Genomic DNA, 11,806 nt, shown 5'->3' with positions numbered 1-11,806 from the left:
TCAAAACACATGAAACTCAAGAAGAAGGAAGACCAAAGTGTGGATACTTCGTTCCTTCTTAGAATGAGGAATAAAATACCTATAAAAGGAGTTACAGAGACAAAGTTCAGAGCTGAGAAGGAAGAAAGGACCATCCTGAGATTGCTCCACCCGGGGATCCATTCCATATAAAACCACCAAACCCAGACACTACTGCATATGCCAGCAAGATTTTGCTGACAGGATTCTGATATAAGCTATCTCTTGAGAGGCTATGCCAGTGCCTGGCAAATACAGAAGTGGATACTCACCGTCATCTACTGGATGGAACACAGGGCCCCTAAAGAAGGAGCTAGAGAAAATACCCACGAAGCTAAAGGGGTTGGCAACCCTATTGGAGGATCAACAATATGAACTAACCAGTACCCCCCAGAACTGTGCCTCTAGTTGCATTTGTAGCAGAGGACAGCCTACTCAGCTGTGAATGGGAGGAGAGGCCCTTGGTCTTTTGATGATCACATGCCCCAGTACAGGGGAATTCTAGGGTCAGGAAGCAGGAGTGGGTGGGTTGGGAGCAGGGCTGGGGGAGGGTATAGGGGACTTTTGGGATAGCATTTGGAATGGAAATGAAGAAAATAACTAATAAAAATAAGAGTAAAAAAGTAAATAATTACAGTTCTTTGTACATACATTTTGGCACACACATATGACAGTTTCCTAAAAATACATAATCAGTGGTCAAAATATTAATTCAAGGAAAGTTTGTATAGGTTGTCACTCACCTGCAAATATTCCCTCAGCTTCTTAGGTTTTAAAATTTTTCTGGTTTTCTGAATTATCTCTGTGTTTTACCTTTCTTTAAAATGTAATCTTGTTCCTAGAGAAAGTGGAAAATACATACATTTTTGCAATAAAAATGAGAAGTCATCTTATTTCTCATATATGTTGTGGCCATTGACACTTCCCAGGTAGTTGAACAAATCACCCTATTTTAGAAGGAAATGATTGCATGAATTTGAACAAATCACATAGACTTTGGTGTCATAATTTTCTTATTGCAAGATGGGAGGTACAAATAAACTAAAATATAGGGTGTTATAATGTTGAATAACATATGGAAAAAATTAAAATGCTACAAGGGAGTGCTTATCATTACTCAATTATTTTTTGTGTTTGTTTTGTTTATTAGGTAATGCTATCCCAAAAGTCCCCCATTCCCCTCCCCCCGCACACCCCTATCTACCCGCTCCCACTTCTTGGCCCTGGCATTCCCTTGTACTGAGGCAGTTAAAGTTTGCAAGACCAGTGGGCCTCTCTTTTCAATGATGACCCACTAGGCCATCTTCTGATACATATGCAGCTAGAGACATGAGCTCCGGGGAGTACTGGTTAGTTCATATTGTTCTTCCACCTATAGGTTTCAGACCCCTTTAGCTCCTTGGGTACTTTCTCTAGCTCCTCTATTGGGGGCCCTGTGATCCATCCAATAGCTGACTGTAAGCATCCACTTCTGTGTTTGCTAGGCCCCAGCATAGCCTCACAAGAGACAGCTATATCAGGGTCCTTTCAGCAAAATCTTGCTAGTGCATGCAATGGTGTCAGCGTTTGGAAGCTGATTATGGGATGGATCCCTGGATATGGCAATCACTAGATGGTCCATCCTTTCGTCACAGCTCCAAATTTTGTCTCTGTAACTCCTTCCATGGGTGTTTTGTTCCCAATTCTAAGAAGGGGCAAAGTGTCCACACTTTGGTCTTTGTTCTTCTTGAGTTTCATGTATTTTGTAAATTGTATCTTGTATCTTGGGTATTCTAAGTTTCTGGGCTAATATCCACATATCAGTGAGTACATATCATGTGAGTTCTTTTGTGATTGGGTTACCTCACTCAGGATGATGCCCTCCAGGTCCATCCATTTGCCTAAGAATTTCATAAATTCATTCTTTTTAATAGCTGAGTAGTACTCCATTGTGTAAATGTACCACATTTTCTGTATCACTCAATTATTTTTTAACATAAGCGACTCTTGATTCTAAATTACCCCTCAGTGAGAGAAGTTAAAAGATTGGTTCCACCACAGCTATTTAATTTATAATCATGAAGAAATTAGAAAAGATAGCTTACTCTAGTGAGACCAGATACCTGTGAAATTTATATATGTAACCAAAACTGAAAAGGGCATGGAGATGCACACAATCTAGGAAAATAAGTTGCTGGGCAACAGGGAACTTGATTGACAGGTTACATTTAGTACAGAGAAGAGTTTCTGAGGAATAGGAGGCATCTGTCAATATTGAAGAACGGGGCAATATTCTTTGTTTTAAAAGTGGAATGGGGACAGTCAGGCTTGCAAATGCTGAATGATCTGTGGAAATGTGTTCATGAAGCAGACAAGTGCATGAGAGAGTGCAAACATTTGTTAGGTGCTGGGGAAGCCTGCATTCCTTTTTACAACAACACAGAAGTGCAGTCCTTTATGAAGACAATAAGAATAATCTGTTTTAAACAAATTCTAGGTAACAAGTTTTGAAAGTATGCTCTAAGTGAAAATGCCTTTCAAGTTTAGTTTTGTCTTGTCTGTTTCTCCTGACTACTTCCCTTTCCTACTTAAAGTCCACCTTCCCAGGAAATCTGTTCCACATTTTACATACAAACTTTTGTGTCTCTCTTTGACTACTAGATGGATAGCTGGCCTTGCTAACTCGATGTTTACACAGAGACAGAACCATTACCAATTCTTCCTAAGCATCATCTGCTTAAAGTGGGCACTGATGTATTCTAAATGATTGACTCAAGCCTGTCACTCCTGTCTGGAAGATGATGAGAAAAAACCACACAGTGTTAAATGAGTTTGTTTTCCAAGGTTTCTCCAGCTTTCAGGAATACAAGTTTACTCTCTTTATGATATTTCTGACATTGTACCTGCTAACTCTGACTGGCAATGCCATTATTATGATAATGATCGGTATTGATCGTCACCTTCATACTCCCATGTACTTCTTTCTTAGTATGCTTTCCACTTCAGAGACAGTGTACACATTGGTCATTGTTCCAAGGATGCTCGCCAGCCTTGTGGGTTCAAGCCAATCCATTTCTTTGGCTGGCTGTGCTACCCAGATATTCTTTTTTTATCACTTTGGCCATCAACAACTGCTTTCTGCTTACAGCGATGGGTTATGACCACTATGTAGCTATCTGCAACCCCTTGAGGTACTCGGTTTTCATGAACAAGAGGGTGTGTGCCCAGCTAGTATGGGGTTCCTGCAATATTGGGCTGCTTGTGGTAATAATTCAAATTGCATCTGTATTCAGGGCACCTTTCTGTGACAGAGAAGTAGCCCACTATTTCTGTGACATCCGCCTGGTTATGAAACTGTCCTGTGCTGATACCACTCTGCATGACATAGTCAACTTTATCATCATCTCACTGGTTATTGTGGTACCCATGGGCTTGGTTTTCATCTCTTACATTCTCGTCATCTCCACCATCCTCAAGATTGCCTCTGCTGAGGGACGAAAGAAGGCCTTTGCCACCTGTGCCTCCCACCTCACGGTGGTCATCATCCACTATGGCTGTGCCTCCATTGCCTACCTCAAGCCCAAATCAGAGAACACCAGGGATCAGGACCAGCTGATCTCAGTAACTTACACTGTGTTTACTCCTCTCCTCAACCCTGTGGTGTATACCTTGAGAAACAAAGAAGTCAAGGATGCCATTTACCGTGCTATTGGGAAAAAACCTATTGCCTAGGATACATGGCAGCTTGGTATACAGTGGATTCCCTTTATTTACCTGCAGTTTCAGTTAATCACAGTCAATTCTGGTCTGAAAATATAAATAGAATATCTCTTTTTTGGAACATTTTATTTATTTGTTTATTTATTTATTTATTTATTTATTTTATTCATTTAATGTATATGAGTGCTCTATGTGCATGTAGACCTACATGCCACAGAAGGGCATCAGGTCCCATTACAGATGGTTGTGAGCCACCATGGTGGTTGCTGGGGATTGAACTCAGGAACCCTTTCAAAGAGCAGTCAGTGCCCTTAACTGCTGAGCCATCTCTCCAGCCCTAGAATAGTTTTAAGACAAACAATTCTTTAGTTTAAAATTATTTACCTTTATAAGTAATAGGATGAAATCTAGTACAACCCCAATCCACCTTACTGGGAACATGAACCATCCCTTCCTCCACTGTATCCCTATTGTACATGCTACCCACTGATACTGCATGGTATCAGTGTCTTGAGAACAAAATGCAGACAACACATAGCTTTTTATTACTATATATTGTTATAATTGTCCTATTGTATCAGTAGAGTTTTTGTCTTTTCATGTGTGTATGTATGTATGTACTATTCATGTGTGTGTGTGCATGTTTGAATGTATGTGGATATATGTGAGCTAATCCATACATGTGGTGTGTGTGCATGTGAAGTTGTAAAGGTGGTATTGGGAATCTTCTTTGGCCACTCTTCTACCTTACTTTTTAAGGTGGAGTGTCCCTACCAAACTCAGAGCTTATAAATACAGCAAGTCTCTTTAGCCACATTTGCTCTGGGGATTCTCTGTGTCCACCACCTGAAGATGGAATTACAGGTGGGATGCCTTCTCTTCCCAACCTTCACAGGGGTCCTACGGATTGAACTTTAGTCTTCACACTTGTATGACAAGTGCTTTATCCACTGAGAATTTTTATATTGTTAGCTATTTTCTAATCTCTCCGTATGGTTAATTTATAAATCATGCTGTATCATAAACATGTTTAAGTTGGAGAACATATATATATGGTTTAGAGCTTCTATGCTTCAATTTTAGGTACCCATGGAAGGTCATGAAACATATCCTTCTTAGATAAGGGAAAAAGTCTTTGTAGTCAGTCAGAGTCTGCATGTTCTTTCCCTTTTCTATTGAAAACTATTTTTTATAATATATAATCTGATCACACTTGCTCCCTCTCACAGCTACTCCCAGATCATCCTCACTTTCTCACCCACCCAACTCCACCCTCTCTCTCTTTAAACAAACACACAAAAGTAAAACAGATAAATGAGAAAACAGGAAACATGTGCACACACACACACACACACACACACACACACACACCTCCTAAAACACAAGAACAGAAACCAAAATATAAAAGTAAAAGGTCTGGGTATTTTTTGAATGTTCAAAAATAATTTTTTTACCTATCATTCCTCTTATCCTCAAAGAAAATTGCAAAATATGATGGTAAGGTTACATTAAAGAATGACTCAAATATACTAAAGTTTGGTTCTTGTTTTCATTTTGTACGTATTTTCTTTTAACTAAAACTTAAAATTTTTTATTGTGTGAAAGCCTGATCCTTGTGTCTTGCACATGCTAGGCAAATGTTCTCCCACTCAGCTCCACTCCTTCCTTCTCTCTTCAATCTTTATTCTGCTGTATCTTTTATTAGTCCCCCAGGTTGCCACTTGAGTAATGACCAGATGCAGCTCACAAATAGGGAAACAGTTATGAATCATAAGCAAGGATAGAATTTATTATTACCACTTCATTGATGGCAGAAAAGTGGGTTGTATGGTGCCTATTTGAAGCTGGGCTGAAAGATCACCATAAATGTCACACAGATATTGAGTGTGAGCCTCTAAGAGGACACAGCTGATGTCTAGTTCTGCTAGAAATGGTCAGAGCTCCCTCTCCTACCTAGCACCACTTTTTTCTTTGGGAAGTGATGGGAGTAACAGACACTGATTGCCCCACGGAAATATTATCACATATAAACATTCCCACATGCCTTGGAATTCTGTAAATGTTTTTCCTCAATTTTTCTGAATCTCATTAGAACCAGTCATGAGTCTGGATCGCCAGTATGCTCAATGTTATTAAGCAACTTAGCCACATTCAGTTCATAACTTCACCACATGTTCTGAGGAGTAACAGAGATGTCTGAAAAAAGGTGGTTCTGAAATGAAATATGTTAATGCTATGCTTTAACTCATTCCTAGTGCTGCTGAAATGGGAATTAGCCCATGATTTTCATTCTTGTCTTTGTAGAACATAATCCAGTACTCATATTTTGTCCTTATCCTCTTCTTTGCTACACTGACAATCTTACTTTGTGTGGATCATTAGGTGTTTACTTTAAGCCACTGATTCTTAACGTTTTGGTCATGGTCTCTTTGAGGTCAAGTGACAGGAGTTGCATCTCAGATATCCTGCATGTAAGATACCTACATTACGATTCATAACAGTAGTGAAATTACAGTTATAAAGTAGCAAGGAAAACATTTTATGTTGGGGGGGGTCACTGCAACATGAGGAACTGTAGTATTAAAGGATCATGGCATCATGAAGGTTGAGAACTTTAACTTCGAACATCTTTCTACACAAGAATCTGAGGGTTCCCTAACCTCTTAGCTAGTGCTCTTTAAATGGGAAGGTTAGATTCATGTTTGAGAAAGACTTAAGAGAATGATTTAGCCTGGTGAAGAGCCTGAATGACTGGAGTGTTCTGTGATCCATTCAAAGTTGAAGAAAAAAAAAACATTCTCTCCTTTTCAAGAATCCCCCTGAAAATGCATGGGAAGCACACTGCAGCTTAGTCCTGGGGCCTCTGTGTCTCTGGTCATAGTGTGAGAGCCAGAGTTATGTTTTAAATTTTAATTACTCTGCCTAAGAGATCCACAAAACCAAAATGCTTCTAACCTGCAAGCCTGTTGCTGAAGGACATGTACTTTCTGAAATGGTGCAAACCACATGGTTTTGCTCCCCTAAACAGGTTTTTGTTCTTTCTTTTTTTTTGACTCAACTACACAGGATGTGTTTGAGCACAGATAAGCAGGGGGATGGGCAGGAAACAAAACATCAGGATGTATGATTTCCCCCTGACCTCATGGGTTTGTCTTTATAATTAACCTCTGCAAAATGTGACTCATTGCCATTTGCTGGGAATCCCAGAATGGTCCTGGCCAGAATCCATCATCCTGGCCAGTATTTAATTAAAGCTTGCTTCAAATTTACCTCAAAAATGGTGGAACTGGTCTTTCTTTTCTGATTCTTGGGTTTAACAGTAGGAGGGGCTAGAAGGAACATGCATGCTTATCCTAGAACAGCTACTTCCCAGGGAAGCTTTGAGTGAGTGTGAAGAGACCTCCAGAACAGCTGGTCTTTGTCTATTTTGGGGTTTCCCTAAGCATACCTTTGCAAACAGCTTTCATTCCTTTCTGGGTAGGTGAATGGGCATTTTCTCAACCTTGCTCCTGAGAAATTCTTTTTTTAAACTCTCTTTTGCGGTCTGACCCCCTCCGATAGTCTGTTCCTGAAGGCCTCTCCCAGCAGTCACATTGTGCTCACAGGTTTCTGATTTTGAGCACACAGAACCACCACAGGGTGTTGTCCAGTCACACAGAATTCTCCAACCTGGGTGCCCAGTTGAGAGAGGAGTTCTCTAGGTCTTCTCCTAGTTCCTATGGTTTGATGCTGTAGACAATTATGGTACAATTCACCCCAATATTTACAACCATAAATAACACACAGGAATGATTCTCATTTCTTTGCTTTTTAATGCAATGCACATTATCATTTTAACAGAACCAAAAGCAGACTTAAATTTCATAGAGCAATTAGCTTAAGGCCACAGTTTGGGCTTAATCACCACATAGCCATTGTCTTCATGATTAAGAGCTTGCCAGTTTATAAGGTTGCCGTTGTTACAGCTGTCTGATACCTTTTCTAGGGGGACCACATGGTCCCACAAGGAAACATCCCATATCTCCCCAACAAAGGATTGCTTTGCATCAAAACTTCCCCCAAAGGAATCCTGCTCTTGTCCTATAATGATCATTGCATCACCCCCCACGGTGTATCCCTTCTTCAAGCCTTTCCTCCCCAGTGGTTTTCCATTCAGCCAGAATTCTGCAATCCCAGAGACAGACTCCCAGTTCACACAGATATGGACTGGATCAGGAAGATTAGTGGGTGCTTGGAAAATGGCTACCAAATTCCCAACATAGAACATGTATTCTCCTATATTTTCCACAAAGAGAAGAATCTCATTGTCCTGGGTTCTTGTGTTGTAGGAGAAGATGCTGTAAGGGCGTTTCAGGTCTGTGAAGGCCTTCATACACAGAGTGAAGTTCTGCAGTGACTTCCTCACCTTCGGTATCAGGGACACATAGGCAGTGGATGATTCTTGAGGGAAAATAAATGCCTTTCCCTTCATGTCTGTGGAGGAAAAAAACCAGCAAGACAAACATCCTATCAATGCTGATATTTGATTTGTTCTTTTGTAGCCCTAGAGCTGCTTCCTGGAAGAACATGTACAGCACATTGGAGCACACAGAGAGCATATGAGTGTTTGAACTCAGCAATAGTAAATAGCAGCATAAAAGGCAGGCCTGGAGGAGGTGGTCCATGTCTGTGGTCTCAACACTGGAAAAGTGGAAGCCCGCTGCCCTATGTAGTGAGTTTGAGGACAAACTCCTGAGCTTAAGAACCTGTTTCCAACAAACAAACAAAACCAAAACTAACAATGAGCAGATGGATTTGGGTTCAGTTCATTTGCTACAAAATTAAAATTCCCTTTACCAACTCTACCTCCATCTTCTTTGACACAGCATCTAGATAAAAGAAGTGACAGAAAATTAAATGTAACTGAAACATGGCAATGTATAAAGCCTGGGGTACTTCATATTCTCTCCCCACTGACCCAATCATGTTATTTCGTCTAGAGCCCTGCAGCTAGGGTTAATATATCCCGGACCTTGGTATGATGGACCATCAGAGTCATGTAAATGACTTGGTCCAGTCCATGCTAGTGCTGGACCTCGCCTTCACTCTCTCCTGCAGTTCCCATGTTCAAGGAAGACAAGATTTTATGACAGCAACAAGATCAAGGAACTATTTACTACGGATTTATTTTGTCTTGAGAGCCATTCAAAAAGATGAAACTAATTATTATAGAATGATTCTTTTCTGGTTCAGAAAAGTAAATTTAACAAATGCTGCAGTCTGGAAAATAAACTGGAGAATAATGACAAACTGAATCAGAGGAGACATGGCCTAGAAATATTATAAAGTCTTGAATTGAGTTAGTTTTGCTTCATAGTAGGAAATAGGAAAACAGCGTGAACTCTATTTCCTAAGGTACAAGGGCTTCTTAAGCAATGCTTATACTCTGGACCCCTGGAGAACTGGAATGGAGGAACAGGTCCAGAAAAGAGGGCTGGCTTGAGTGTAAGAAAGAGGTATGTGTGAGGCGGGGGGGGGGGGGGGGAGCGAGCTAAATTCCTGTCAACACAACAGGGCTCAGAAGATTGGAGTGTAAACCATGTATTTATGTCCTGTGATCAATTATCTCCCTGTTTGTAACCTTGTCAGGATCCAAACTTGAAGCAAAATATCATAGATAACCTGAAATAACTTATAACTCTCTGCTGACAGTAACGCTGCAGTGTGGAGAAATGAGCATCAAGTTTTCTTACTGGTAGCAGTGAGAAAAAAAAATATAAAGCTGTCAAAACAGGAAAGTAGCTTCTTTGGTAATAAAAAAGCTCGTTTCATATACGCATCACAAAGTTCATTCTTCCCTTAATTGACCTCAGCAGCATTTATTGGGTGGGTATTATTTATATCCATTGTATTGGTGAAGAAGTGAGGCATAGAGTCCTACCACTTCACCATGGTCATTCAGTTGTCCAATTATTCTACAGAGATGGGTTTCTGGTTTAAAGTCCAAATTCCTTCCAAGATTTCTTCTTTCCTCTTATATTACCTCAATTAAGTGTTTAAAAGGAATGAGAGAGTAAACATCCCCTTTACAAACACACACACACACACACAACACACACATATGTGTGTGTGTTGTGTGCGCATGTGTGTATAAATGTATATATGTATCGAGATATAGATCATGCATATGTATATATATATCAACATACATATACACACACATATATATACACATATATATGTATGTATGTCTATCTCTATCTCTATCTCTATCTCTATCTCTATCTCTATCTCTATCTCTATCTCTATCTCTATCTCTATCTCTCTATATCATCTATATCTATATCTGTATCTATATCATCTATATCTATATCTATTAAGAATCATTCACTGCCTATGTGTTTCTGATCCTGCAGATGAAAAAGTCACTGCAGAACTTCACCCTGTGTCTGAAGGCCTTCATGGACCTCACCTGCCCTTACAGCATCTTTTCCTATCCTGTTGTTCTCTTAAATGAAAAGTTACGGTGCTCTCATCTGAGAAACAAATGCCATTCTCCTTTCTTGAACTCAGAGACTTCTTTACACACTAGTATAGTAAGGTATACCATTAATCATCAATATATGTGGTAGTTTTTAACATGTGACTTAATTCTCTTCCCTTGGGGTAAGGTCTGATTCACTGGCAGAAGTGGGACACAATGGAAGGATTTCTAAGATCTGATTATCAAAATGCTGTGGCTTCTGAACTGGACATTTCTTCTAGCTACATGTGGCAGCTATTTTGTAGAAAGGGCCTCAGTGACAGGAAATTAAGAGTGGTCTACGGTCAACAGACAATGAAGAACTCAGATTCCCTGGCCAGCATCTTGAAATGAACTGAAATTGATTAACCATACAAGTAAGCTTGAGAGCAGACCTTCTGCACTGGAACCTTCCGACAATGCTACAACCTGGGTTAAAAGACTGCAATGCCATAGAGACCTGTACTCGGGAACAGGAGCTAGGGAATTCTCTGTTTTCTGTTGTAAAAGAGACATGAGGCAGTAAATGATCACTCTTTCAAGCTGCTAAGTTTGGATCATATACAGAGTAAGTAACTTCCACACACCATTCACTCACAGTTTCTTGAGAACCACAACAGCAAAAGGTGTTGGACCTCCCTATGTTCTGGATGTGGAAAACTTTCCAGCTTGGCTCAGGACCTACCTGTTTCTGATACACTTCCTGAAAGAACAGAGAGAAGCAAGATGCCCACAATAAGCTTCTCCATTGTGCTTTTCTTGGACAATTCCAGTAGTGGGAGATCAGCAACCTTCATCTCTGTGGAGAAACCTCTGCTGTGTAGCTCTTATATTGCACTCATTAGGACAACACCCTTGTTTTCACAAAAGAAACAAAGTTATAAAAAGTTAATATTAACTGAACAATACATGGTTTTAAAACTAATGTGGTAGTCACCTCAAATAATGTAAAAATTCTTAGATAAACTCTAACCACACAGATGGAAGACTTGCATTATAAAGACTTGAAAGCACTGAAAGGAACGGAAGATAGCAAAAGATGGAAAGATCTTCTGTGCTCATGGACTGGTAGGTTAGTATAGTAAAAATGTTCATCCTATCAAAACCAGTCTATAGACTCAATTAAAATTCCAACACAATTCTTCACAGAACTTGAAAGAACGATTTTTAGCTTCATATGAAAACACAAATCACCTAGGATTGCTAAAATACTTCTGTATAATACCACTGGAGGTATTACCATTCCCAGTCTCAAATTATAGAGAGCTATAGAAATAAAAACAGCATGGTGTTGGGAAAAAGGACACATGTTGATCAAGGGAATAGAATTGAGGACTCAGACATAAGTCAACACACCAATATACAGCTGAGTTTTTATTAAGAAGCCAGAAAAACATTCTGAAAAATGGCAGAATCTTTAACAAATTGTGATGTTAATCTGGCTGGGTCTATGTAAAATTATTTAAATAGATACATTCTTATCACTCTGCATAAAACTCAACTCTAAATGGATCAAAGACCTCAACATAAAACCAGATACACTGAACCTGATAGAAAGGAAAATGGAGAATAGCTTTGAACTCATTG

At 39.7% G+C, this 11,806-nt stretch overlaps 2 protein-coding genes across 2 annotated transcripts; one reads left to right on the top strand and one right to left on the bottom strand.

Annotated features, from left to right (window-relative positions):
• Positions 1–2,795: 2,795 nt before the first annotated feature.
• LOC110296477 (olfactory receptor 10J1-like) lies at positions 2,796–3,729 on the top strand. The gene is given in 2 exon segments (XM_021165181.2): positions 2,796–3,101; positions 3,103–3,729. Coding segments are annotated over 2 exon segments (933 nt in total).
• Positions 3,730–7,594: 3,865 nt separating this feature from the next.
• On the bottom strand, positions 7,595–10,968 carry LOC147006278 (mucosal pentraxin). The gene is made up of 2 exons (XM_085835240.1): positions 10,905–10,968; positions 7,595–8,190 (listed from the first exon to the last, which is right to left on the bottom strand). Exons 1-2 carry the CDS (start codon positions 10,966–10,968, stop codon positions 7,595–7,597), a joined length of 660 nt encoding a protein of 219 aa, XP_085691366.1.
• Between the last annotated feature and the right edge of the window lie 838 nt (positions 10,969–11,806).

The sequence above is a fragment of the Mus caroli genome, unplaced genomic scaffold, assembly GCF_978045245.1.
Source record: "Mus caroli unplaced genomic scaffold, Mus_caroli_1 scaffold_1, whole genome shotgun sequence".
Taxonomy (NCBI): domain Eukaryota; kingdom Metazoa; phylum Chordata; class Mammalia; order Rodentia; family Muridae; genus Mus; species Mus caroli.
Note: the sequence above shows the minus strand (reverse complement) of the source record. Positions and strands in the feature narration are given on the sequence as shown.